Source organism: Agrilus planipennis, unplaced genomic scaffold (genome assembly GCF_000699045.2).
Source record: "Agrilus planipennis isolate EAB-ADULT unplaced genomic scaffold, Apla_2.0 scaffold155, whole genome shotgun sequence".
NCBI lineage: Eukaryota > Metazoa > Arthropoda > Insecta > Coleoptera > Buprestidae > Agrilus > Agrilus planipennis.
Window position 1 is genome coordinate 383,363 of NW_020439161.1, and position 12,921 is coordinate 396,283.

General features: G+C 34.7%; 2 protein-coding genes across 2 annotated transcripts in view; both read left to right on the plus strand.

Annotated features, from left to right (window-relative positions):
• Positions 1–2,794: 2,794 nt before the first annotated feature.
• Positions 2,795–5,876, plus strand: LOC108737485 (gastrula zinc finger protein XlCGF26.1). Its single transcript, XM_018470347.1, has 4 exons — positions 2,795–3,688; positions 3,746–3,898; positions 3,951–4,135; positions 4,550–5,876. The coding sequence occupies exons 1-4, from the start codon at positions 3,059–3,061 to the stop codon at positions 5,337–5,339; spliced, it is 1,758 nt and encodes a 585-aa protein (XP_018325849.1). The 5' UTR covers positions 2,795–3,058; the 3' UTR covers positions 5,340–5,876.
• A 1,641-nt stretch (positions 5,877–7,517) lies between these two features.
• Positions 7,518–12,921, plus strand: part of LOC108737478 (protein yippee-like 1) — a 107,387-nt gene continuing 101,983 nt past the window's right edge. The window contains exon 1 of the mRNA XM_018470334.2: positions 7,518–7,718. The gene's annotated coding sequence lies outside the window, so the exon portion shown is untranslated. The remainder of the gene's footprint in view (positions 7,719–12,921) is intronic.

Sequence of the window (12,921 nt, forward strand, 5' to 3'; positions counted from 1 at the left end):
AATATAAATTACGGCAAAAGAGCCCGCAAAACAATATCGAATTGATATATGCCAGCTGTGTAAAACTGAAAACTACAAGATATTATGGTGTACTAATAAATGCCTACAATCCAAAATTCTTACAAAACGATTCGAAAAACATCACTTATTAGATGAACCTAAAGATAAAGAAACTATGGATTCCATTTCTTTCTCTTATTACAATGTGTAAAAGATCGGAAACAAAATGGGGTTGTAAATATTTTCATATCAAAGGATTGATGTTGATTTTACATAAATAAAGTATTTGCAACCTCATTTTGGCTCTGGTCTTTCACGGTAAACAAACTATTTTGGCATCAGTGTCTTTATTCTAATTAAAACGGGTGACAAAGGCAAATACGGAAGCATATAGAATAATTATTTGTTGCTGAACTGAAGAAACGATAACATAAAGATAGAAACGCTATATTTAATGTCTTCAAACACAAAAATATAAATCATGCTTAATATTCGCAGCTGGTGATAAAACGCAAACATCACTGTTAGTCTAGAAAAACAATATTTAAAAAATTAAAAAATGCCTGCAATGTTTTCTTAAAAAGTATTTTATACTTAAGTGAATTTAGAAAATTAAATAGGTATCTACTTCAAAAAAAGTATTTATATGAAAAAAGTATTTTGAAAATACGTATTTTGCATTTAGCATTCAAAAAAAAGGGAAATCTATTTTGTATTTTACATTTGAAATAACAAACTAAAAAAGTATTTGCATTTTTAATATTTAAATACATTTAAAAAACCATTTTGCACATCTCTGCTAATAACCACAGCAGTTAGAGTATTATTAAAACATCTGGAATGAAATGTCTAAATTTTGCAAATTCCATAAACAATTTGTGTAAAGACCATCCTTTCTTTTGTGCCCCTGCGCGTAGCACAAAAAGGCGGATCTTGTTTTCCACCCTCCTTTTCCAATACAAAATCTCTTTTACATTGAAATAAGGAGAACGCAGAACAGTTACACTTCGGACTGATAATAAAAATGACATTTTATTAGTGTAATTACATAGAACGCAATTTAACATTTTCACCCCATACCCTTATTGTCTACAATTATACATACTTGTGGTACATGTACACGCTAAGCGTCAAAAATGAAAAGGCAAAAGTTGTCTATCAAATAGGAGAAAACACATGGCCACGGAAATGCTCACTTCGTGGGTGTTGTCTTCTGCTACCGAACCTTATAATAATACAATAAAAGCATATCCGCCAAGGGATAATTTATCACATACAGATACAGATTTTACAAAAATTACCTACTTCTGTATAATGATTAATATAAAGCTGCACCAAAAGTTAGACTTCTTCTTGCTTTACTTAAAGTATAGAATTAATAGCTTTACCAGCCACGTGGTCAATAAATACCAATCATCTCTCAATAAGTTTACGAGCGCATTTTTATATTTAAATTATTTTATATATTTCAGCAAAAATAATGCCGGAAAGTATCAATTTGATACCGCAGTTCAAAACGGTTAACACCATGAGATTTTACATACCTTTTTACATAATTGTCACTTCTCAGAGCTTAATAAATAGCTTCCATCTCTCAAAGATTTCACGAGCGCTTTTTTTGTTTAGATTATTTTACGTGTAGTAACAAAAGTAATACTGAAAAGTATCTACCAACACCACACTCAAAAACGGTTAACACCGTGAGATTCTACGTACCTTTTTACGTAATTGTCACTTCTCAAAGCTTAATAAGTACCTTCTATCTGCCAAAGATTTCACGAGCGCTTTTTTGTTTAGATTATCTTACGTGTAGTAACAAAAAGAATACTGAAAGGTATCTACTTGACACTACCCTTAAAAACCGTTGGCCCCATCAGTTTTTACGTTCTTTTCTACATTACTATCCCTTCTTGAAGCTTACTTAACCTCATCCATCTCTCAATAATTTTACGAGCGCATTTATATATTTAAATTCTTTTAAGTATTTCAGCAAAAATAATGCCGGAAAGTACCAATTTGGTACCGCACACGCAAGTGGTTCACACCATGAGATTCTATGTACCTTTTTACACAATCGTCACTTCTCAAAGCTTAATAAGTACCTTTTATCTCCTAAAGATTTCACGAGCGCTTTTTTTTGTTAACATTATTTTGCGTGTCATAACAAAAATAATACTGGAATGTATCTACTTGACATTGCACTCGAAAATCGTTGACACTGTGATTTTTTACATACTTTTCTACATAATTATCTTTTCAAAGCTGAGCTAATGCTATCTTCTATCTCTTAATAATTTGACAAACGCATTTTTATATTTAAATTATTTTGTATATTTCAACAAAAATAATGTCGAAAAGTACCACTTTGGCATCGCAATCAAAAACCGTTAACTCCATTAGATCCCACATACTTTTTTAAACAATTGTCGTTCCCCAAAGCTTAGTAAATATCTTTCATCTCCCAATAATTTCAGGAGCGCTTTTTCATGTTTAAATTATTTTATATATGATGACGAGCAAGAAGAATACCGAAAAATATGTTTGACATACCACTCTAAAAGATACCATAAGATTCTGCATACTTTTTTGCGTAATTACCATCTCTCGAAGCTTAATTTCGGGGACGTTTTTTTATGTAAAATCATTTTATATATTTTATCAAAAATAATGTTCATAATGGACATGGCGCGCCATCTCTTAGTCGTAATTTAACCTAGTCCATAATATGGAGGGAATTTATTTTCTGTACGCCTGTATCTGTATGTGAACACCAGATGGTGATAAAAATTGCCATTTACTCTTGCATTTTAAGGTTACTTGCAATATGCGTATGTGAGTATAAACATAATATAACAAAATATGTTTAAATTAAATAAGCATTCAGTTTAAACACCAATTTTTTGTCTAATTAAGTTTTACGGTACATCTCAGCATCCAAGTGATAAGCGGAAGGTGATAAAGCTTCCATTACAGCTTTTCTTTTTAACTAATCACAAGTGGAATTTTAATTAGTAAGTGAATTTAGTGGCAATAATTTTAAAGTTTGAACCAGTTATCTATGAATATAATGTGTGAAGCAATTGCAAGCCTGAATAAGGAGATTCTGAAGAACAATTCAGATATTAAAGACAGTACACCTAACCTGGGTCTGCTACCTTTGTCAAAACCAGATCGGACCATATTAAGTGCAAGTTCAATATTTACTAAATCTGAGCATGAGTATCACTTTCCTAATATACCACTTCCACCACAAAACCACAATTACTTCAATGGATCAATCCCAGGAACTTTAGATAAAAGATACGATATAAATGGATCAACATCAACACAAGAAGTGAGCAATGGGTGCTATATTCTTAAGCAAGAAGGAGAAATCATAAATCCTAGTGATTTGCCTTTTCCTGTACCAAACCCAGACAGAACTGAGACAAATGAAGATTCTCAGAAGTATAGACCTTTTGTTTGTAGAGAATGTGGCAAAGGTTATACACAAAAATGTCATTTGACTGCTCATGTTCGAGTGCATTCAGGAATCAAACCCCATACATGTTTTCAGTGTGGCAAATCATTCACACAGAAGCATAGTTTAAATACTCATATGCTTCTGCATCAAAGTGACAGGCCACACACTTGTACATTATGTAAGAAAAGTTTTACATTAAAGCACCATCTTGTTGCACATGAAAAGGTAATTTAACGCTAAACAAACCTATTTTGCAGTCTTTAACATCTGTTTTTGTTGTAGGTACATAGTAGAGAGAAGCCTTTTGAGTGTAATGAATGTGGCCAGGCATTTCCATTGAAACGTCATCTTGTCACACATCAAAAGTTTCATGCAGGTGAAAGACCATATATTTGCAAAGAATGTGGAGAATCTTTTGCATTAGAAGAGCATTTGGTAACATACAACTCATTTTGTTAAAAATGTATATTACTGTTTGTATTTCTAGCAACACCATTCTCGGTTTCATGGATCTACCAATTCCTTCAGATGTAACAACTGTGGGGAGACGTTTACAAGAAAGTTTGAGCTAATGAACCACAGTCGCATGTATGGTCATGGTTATTTTCCATTAATTTGTCAAATATGTGGAAAAGAATTTTTACAGAAGAAAACATTAGTGGCCCACATGCAGTAAGTCCTTTTTCATACAATTATAAATTATAACGCATAATTAAAAATGGAAATAATTTATTGGCTCACTTTTACTTCATAAAAATTCAAAATGAATGAAAGTAAAAAAAACTTCCCTTTAAATTTTCTTAATCTGTCTGTTGTTTTACATGAGCTTTTTAAAACAAATTGATTATTGTTAGTTTCCATTTGTTAAGTTATGGATATTTGCTACTTAGCTTTGAGGGAAAAAATTTATAATAAAAGTCGTATGCATAACAATAACTAATTTATCAAATTGGTTTTCCCATTTTGTTTCCTGTACACATTTATAACAGTTTTGGTTGTACAGAAGGAGTATTAAATTGTGTAATAAAGACAAAAGTTGTTTGGAGTAGTAGTGGCCTTTCGGAGTCTTATGAACTTTGGTTTCAGCCGAATGCATGCCAACGTGTCCTTCAATTCGTCACAGTTCCAAACCAAATCGGTAGGATCAGGCCCACAACAAGCCCAACAGCAACAACCTCAGCAACACCAACAACCACCACAACAGCAACAGCAACCAACCACCGAATTGACATGTTCCCGTTGTCCTGTCAAATTTAACTCTCGCGAAGCCCTTCATATCCACGAAAAGTTCCACGACGGCGACACCTCGATCTTTAATGATTTGCTTGTTCTCTCTCAGCAACAGATGTCGCTGAGCGCGCCCGGGTACGGTACGACTCCAAAACTGCCTACAACGGTGGCCGGTTCGGGACAGAACAATACCAACATGAACACTTTCGTCAACGGTCTCTTGACCAACTATTCATTGGAAAAACATAAGCCCTACGTATGCAGCTTTTGTTCAAAGGCTTTCAGTACCAAGCACGGTCTTTATCATCACAACAAGAGACACCCCGAAGGAACGTGTACCGAGAAACCGTTCAGTTGTCAGACGTGCGGCAAAGCTTTCAGACAAACGAATTATTTACTGTTGCACGAGCGAGTTCACATGGATCGCAAGGCAATGGCAAACGCGAAAAAACAACAGCAACAACACCAACAACAACAACAGCAGCAGCAGCAACAACAACAACAACAGATGGGGAACAATGCATCTACGAGCACGTCGGTGGTTCCTTCGGCCACTGAAAATATTTCGACACAAACAGATAATAACTTAGACCAACGTGTCAGTTACGAGGGACCTCCCAATCATGGGCCCGGAGCTCCTGAGTAATATCTGCTAAGGAAAAGACGATGGGGTTAATTAGAAACGAATATTTTATAGGATGGACAGCAATCTTGTAATGAATGAATGATAACATTATTTTTAAAATACCTATCTGTTCCATCTGTCCTTCCTTTCTGAAACTTAAAATACGATCGGTCTAAGTTTGAATTTATGTTTTGTTTTGCTGAAAAAGAAAAATTTTTGAATCGACAGATTAGTACATCCTTACAAACAAAAAAGCAATTATTGATCTTGTTAAGTAATCTTGTTGGTTAAGATAATTATTGAAAAGTGATTTTTAGTAGTAATTATATTATAATGATTAATCGAATAAATTTTAAATATTGTCTTTTAAACTATTTAGTTTTAGTGTTATGACATGTAAATAAGAACAACATTGTAAAACACGGTAAAAATGTACAGTTTTTGTTTATAAACGCATTGTATATTTTTGCGAGAAAAACAATACCGTGTGAGAAATATTTTTGTAAAAATATTATTTCATGTTTTTTTATTGATATCATTAAATTAGTTGTATTATTACTTGTTTAAAATAATTATTCTTATTTTTCTATAGTGAGCTATTATGAAAATCCAATTTTCATTGCTATTTATAAATAGAAAATTGGCCCAGAGAAATTAGTATTTCTGTCCATCCTTTACTATAAGAGTTGAATCAAAAGTAAAAAACAAATAATTACGTTGTAAATTACACCGCACAGGTTTTCTTTTTAGATAAGGAATAATTTGTAAATATAATAATTAATAAGTATAGTATAGAAGTTATTGCTTGTATTACTAAACAGTTTTTGCAGAAAGTGCAACACGTACTAATACTGTTTACATAAAATCTCGAGTTTCTTTAATGTAAGTACCTGTTAAGTGATTTAAATTCCATTTAATTATCATTGTATGGTTTTAAGATGATTTCGATTTTTAATACTTATAAAATAATAATGAATGTATTGTTATGAACGCTGTAATTTTTTAAGAGAAATAAATTTCTGCAGCTATATAAGTTTTTCGACAGAAAAAGAAAACAGTATATAAATGAACTACTGTCACTTGGTACTATTTTATCATTAATTTAATGATGCATAATACGTTGCGCTATTATAAAAGAATGATAAAAGTCCCGTAGATAGAAAAGATTTTAAAATGATGAGGTGTTGGAAAAAGGAGAACACGGTGCTGAGGAAATCAATGGAAAAGGGAAATATGGGATAATAGGACACCCGAAATATAGAGATTAGTTAGAAACATACTAGAAGCAGAAACAGGAGTAAAAGGAGCCAGAGAAAGAACTAGATAAGATTACTATTCGCCGATAATTAAAAATGTTCCGGTTTTCAGGAAATACAATAATTGACTCAGGATAGGAAGGAGTGAAGGTGCCTATCCAACCAGTCTTGAGACTGATAACCCTGTAATCTTGACGATAAAATATACCATAAAAAGCAAAGGCAAAAAGCCGTACTCATTATATTTTCTTTTTTCTTCCTTTTGTATGTCGCGCCGTCATAATTTTTTTCATTCCTACATAAAAATAATTCAGACCAGTGTCTTATTTTGTATGTAAAATGGACATCAAAATGATTTGCTTTTTTATGTAGGCATCTTCCCTTATTGAGTTGTGATATTTATTTTGGCATACTCTAGTATGTGGGGTATCCCCCTCCTACTCATATAACTTTCACATTAGAAAAACAGAATATAACTACTGACATTTAGTGATTACTTTAATAGTTAATATGCTTCTAACACGCTCTTTGCCTAAATTTTACATTGTTTGGAGCGAAAACACCATTATTTAGTTTGTTTCGGTGTAAACGTTTTTTAAATAAAGTTTGTATTCTGTTTTTCATAAGCGTAATGAACATCTGTTATATACCATCCTTTCATACATTTTTAATTTTATATTGATCTTTTTTAATTTTTCTAATAAAAGTGCGTAAAAAGGAGTGGCGCGCTAGGAGTAAATATAATTCAAATTTTTGTTTAAAATAGTAAAGTTAATATACAAATGTTTATAATAAGGTCAACTGCGTGTTCTTTTCATTACGCACATTCAAAAATAACGCGAAATAAAGCGCGCTTTACATCTGTAGAAGAAACAAAGCACGGCCTCACGGCCAGCTCAACAACAACTGTACACACGAGCGCCGCAGTTAATGTGATGGTCGTGTTCTGAATCAACTTCACTGCCTGCTTGCTTTTGCTATCTTTGTTATTCGTTTTAGTTCTGTTGTCTACCGCGTATCGCGATATTGTGCTCGAAAATTTATCGTTTACGTTTGTGATTTCGTACAAAACATTAGGGTGATTTGCGTATTTCTACCATCCCATATGTCGAACTCACCTTCGACAACACGAACTTCTTAAAAAGTAAGTGTTAATGTTTTCGAATGTCGAGTATTTTTACCATTCTCCTTCGTTACGTCTTGTTATGCCATTGTGTCAACCCCTACAGCGATAGCGATAAGACCTAAACAAACTGATGTTCTTTATTTTGTTACAAGTTGATCATGTTTTATTTTTCAGAGACGTACAAATTCGAATCTGTATTGTTAAAAGAAAAGTAACAATCTATTCAGTAATTGTTGAATGTCCAGTTATGGACGTCTTGTATTTTTTTTTTTGTTTCTCATTACTACAATCAGTGTTTGATTGTAAGGCTTCGCATCATGTTAAAGGTGTAGGTCAATCGTTGCTAACGGAATCGTTAAGTTTGATTGCTTTGTTGTGGCAGTCAGCTGTTAGGTTTCACGCCGATGCACTGAGCTCAGAACGCAGTTGCATTTTGCGTCTTTGTTTACATTGCGCGAGTAGAGTGGAGCACGTGTGGTAGCACGATCGAAGCTTGATTCAGAGATTGTTGGAGAATATGCGCATTTGTTGTTGAACTCGGTTAGGTCTTGCAATTTGCAATCATCCGACGATGCCACTGATTAACAGGGGGAGTTGAGAGTCAGATTGTTGACCCCGCGACAAGTGTGGATCACTTTTCCGATACTTCCCTCCTTTTTTTAACGGACATCAAAAAATGATATGAATATCCCAATTTACTGCTGCGTAGATGATGAGCGAGCATGCTGATGCGTTCATTGATACAATGTTATTTTTGATAGCTTTCTTCAAAAACTGAGTACAATTGGGTTTCATTTTAGGACACTGGATTGGCATTCAATATATCACATCCAGCAACAATTAGTGCATAAAAGTTATCTGGATTTATCTGCTCTACTTGTGGTCATCATAGTTCACTGTTGATTTCAGGTTCACGAACCATAAACAAAATTAAAATAAATGAAATAAGTACAATTGAAAATCCACTGCATCTAGACTTAGATTACATACCCATTCGTACCATTTCAAAAGCTAATGTTGTTTATATCAATTGTTGTGGGTCAGTTTTTCTTAATGCTCAAAAATTGTCATGGAGTGTTAAAAAATGAGAATAAGATATGGTTGTCAGTCCAAAAACCTATACTGCTTCCTATCATATTATCTGCTTTCCGAAGCCAGTTTTCACATTTCCTGAAAACTGGAACATAGAAAGGATGGTGACTGTTTTCTGAACCATTAGCCAATAAGCATCAATGAGCACATTTTGAACGCTTTTTCTTCTCTCCTACCTGCAATTAATAACCGAAATAAACCACCCTACCTACATTTGTATGCCCATATTTGTTGTTTTATAATAGGCGAAGAGCATCTGCTTCGCTAGGTACTTACAACTTTCAATCCCAAATCTCCCCCAGCCATACCTATATCAATTTATAACACTACTTCTGGTCGATCAATCGGAATCCATTCTACTATTCGCTTAACGCAAGGGAATCAAGCAGATAGAATTGGACACTTTGGTCGTCCACATCTTCCACACACATCCCCAACCGCTACCAAAATGGGTTTATGCATTAACTATCTCGAAGACTTATTACCCAATACACCGGAGAGAGCACGTGTGTAGCTTAGAAGTAGTTCCAAAACATACGAGTACTTTTTTGGCCCTTTTTATCTATGTTTATAATTTATAATACAATACATACTTGTTTAGAAGACATACTGTGGGAACGTAGAAAGGTCCAAAAGTTTGTGACCTGAACTACTAAATGAAAGATAAATTTCTAACCACTATTATTGCATATCAATATAGTCTCCCTTTATTTCAATAAACATTTCACAGCGCTTTAATAACATTTCTATAACCTTAAAAAAATAGTCTAAACTTTTGCTCTCAAAATGTAACAAAACTGCTGACTTCACCTGCCAAATCTTTTTCGTCGCAAGTCGGATTTTAATTTTAAGAATAAATAATAATCACTTGGGGTCAAGTCGGGATTGTATGGTGGATGGTCAAGCTCAATGAAACCACATTTCTTAATGGCACCCATTGAAGCACCCTCGCGACAATTTCTCTGGACGTTTTTCTTTAATAACATCTCGCAATTGGTATATCAAGGAAACATAGAAATCAGCAATTTCTATCATGTTGCGTTCTTTAAAATCAACCAATAAAATTCCTTCAGAGTCCCAAAAGATTGTAGTCATAATCGTTTCCTGATAATGAATAACCTTTGCTTTTTTGGCCGCGGTGAGCTCGGGCGACGCTACTCCTTTGATTCGTTTTTCGACAAAGGGTTATGATAAAGAACCATAGTTTCATCACCAGGAATGATTGAATCCAGCACTTCCATCTGCCGGCTTTCACAAAATTATAAAAATATGAATATAGCACTTCAGAAGTTTTGGGACCCACTTTGAACTGACCTTAAAAATACCCTTCATGTTCATGTAGGATTCTAAGCACTGTTGTTTCTGAAAGTCCCATCTTAACTACTAATTCTTTAGTCTTTAGCCGTCTGTCTTCCAGTTCTGTTTTCTCCACAAATTTGATGTTTTCATCCGTAATAACCTTGGATGGTCGTCCTCGACGCGGTTCATCATTAATTCATTCTCTTCCCAAACGAAATTGTTTCACCCATTCTTTTACGGTGGGGTACGAAAAGAAGAAGAATGCCTGAACACTACATCCAAACGTTGTTTGATTTTCACCGATAGCTCCCTCTTTCGTCAAAATTTTGATCACAGCTCGATACTCAACTTCATGCATTTTGAATTTTAAATCGACAGTCTGATATTATTAGGCTAAATCATTATAACAAAATGAAATAATTTAATATTTTTTGTTGTGGGTAGATAACAAAAAGTCAAGTAATTTAATTACATAAAAGTTATGTATCTCCAATGAATCTCATGTATGCACCTTAAAAGCTTTTGGATCTTACTACAGTGATACCTCGAGATACTAGTTTAATTCGTTCCATAACATTGCTCGTATGTCAATTTGCTCGTATCTCAATGTAATTTTCCCCATTGAAATTAATTGAAATGCCATTAATCCGTTCCAGCTCCAAAAATGCTACCCCAATTGTTTTTGTTACGTGTTTTTTAATAAGACACATTCCCAAGATGTATTATATCTCACTTGTAAAGATAACTTCCTCCACCTCTGACTCTTCCTCGAAACCAATTTTTTGCATAAACTCCCGAAAGCTGTTACTGTAACTCATGTAATTCCTTGGTCGTCAGTTCCTAAGAGTGCTCCTCGACGAGCTTGTTCACGTCTCTTCCATCCATCACTAGGCCCACGGATTTTCCCAGAGACACTCCACTGGCACTTCGGGTTCGAATCCTTCGAAGGTCCTTTCGGCTACAGACTCAAGCCCATAGCTTCATCCATACAGAGTTCAAGATCCTCGTTGTAACACTCAGCCAGGCCTGATCAATAATTCTGAGGCATATCACGATGTTAAAGTGGTCCTTTCAGTATTTTCGAAGGGTGAGGTTTGTGTTCTCTGTCACCTCAAAGTAGCGCCGGAACAGGTGCTTAGCGTACAGCTTTTTAAAATTAGAAATCACCTGCTGATCCATGGGCTGCAGGATAGGAATGGTGTTAAGTGGTAGATAGACAACCTTTATAAACTTGAACTCTTTGAGGATGTCATCTTCGAGATTCGTTGAGTGATCAGGAGCATTGTCGAAGACTAGAAGGGCTTGCATGGTTACGTTGTATTCCTGTAGATATTTCTTAACAGAAGGGTCAAAAACCTCGTATCTCAAATGCCGCTCGTATTTCAAAACAAAACTTCGCTCGCTCGACAGCTCGTATCTCAAATAACTCGTATGCTAGGATACTCGTATCTCGAGGTACCACTGTGCGTAGGAAGGAAACTACTCATCATTAGACTTATGATATTGAAGCAGCTCTTGTTGCTCATCGTTTGTGGTTCCATTGCTCATTAATCTTTGTCCATGGAACAAGAATAGAACATTGTATTTTGGTAAATGTCTAGATGATGGTCCCCACCCCCTTCGGGTGGGGTGGGTAAGTATTGGATCGAAAGAGGAGGTCTCCCTCACCACTGTACCATAAAAAGTTCGTGGCGGTCTCACCCCCATAAAAAGTTATGGGGGTTAGATGGGGGTAGGGGTAGGTGGGATCGAAAGAGGGTAGGTGGGATCGAAAGAGGGTAGGTGGGATCGAAAGAGGGTAGGGGGGATCGAAATTGGGTGGTCACCTGAGTAAAACCCCATAAAAACTTTGCGGCGGTCTCACCCCCATAAAAAGTAATGGGGGTTGAAAGTTGATAATTTTGACAATTTTCATACACTATAATTCAAATAAAATTCAATAAAAAAAATATTTTCAAGCGGGTGGAGGTGGGGGATCGAAAGAGGGTGGTCACTTGAACAAAACCCGATAACCTAACCTAACCTACCCTATTGATAAAGATATTTAAATAATGTTTTATATAACTTTCTCAATATTTTTATGTATTTTTCCATTAGTTTTACCTTTGAATATTGTTTAAGAATGACTATATAAATATTTACATGCCTAGAAATGTATAAAAATTGGCATATTTATTAACTTTGAACCCCCATAACTTTTTATGGGGGTGAGACCGCCACGAACTTTTTATGGTACAGTAATGGGGGAGACCTCCTCTTTCGATCCCGCTCACCCCCACCTCCGAAAGGGGTGGGGGCCATCATCTAGACCTACTCTATTGATAAAGATATTTAAATAATGTTTTATATAACTTTCTCAATATTTTTATGTATTTTTCCATTGAATATTGTTTAAGAATGAACTTTGTACCCCTATAACTTTTTATGGGGGTGAGACCGCCACGAACTTTTTATGGTATTGTGGTGGCGGAGACCTCCGAAAGGGGTGGGGGCCATCATCTAGACCTTTACCTGTATTGTTAATAATTATACATATTTCGGTTTCTTCAAGAAGTATTGATAGTATATTTTTCCATTAGTTTTACCTTTGAATATTGTTTAAGAATGACTATATAAATATTTACATGCCTGGAAATGTATAAAAATTGGCATATTTATTAACTTTGAACCCCCATAACTTTTTATGGGGGTGAGACCGCCACGAACTTTTTANGGGTCCATCATCTAGACCTTTACCTGTATTGTTAATAATTATACATATTTCGGTTTCTTCAAGAAGTATTGATAGTATATTAGTAAGTAACTACTGCAAGAAGTGTTTTAGGTTTAC

Bases quoted from the DNA above. Each gene is read 5' to 3' on its own strand.
- LOC108737485 (XM_018470347.1), top strand. From the start codon at position 3,059: ATGAATATAATGTGTGAAGCAATTGCAAGCCTGAATAAGGAGATTCTG. The intron at 3,689-3,745 runs GTAATTTAACGC...TTTTTGTTGTAG, and splicing joins ATCTTGTTGCACATGAAAAG to GTACATAGTAGAGAGAAGCC. The intron at 3,899-3,950 runs GTAACATACAAC...TTGTATTTCTAG, and splicing joins TTGCATTAGAAGAGCATTTG to CAACACCATTCTCGGTTTCA.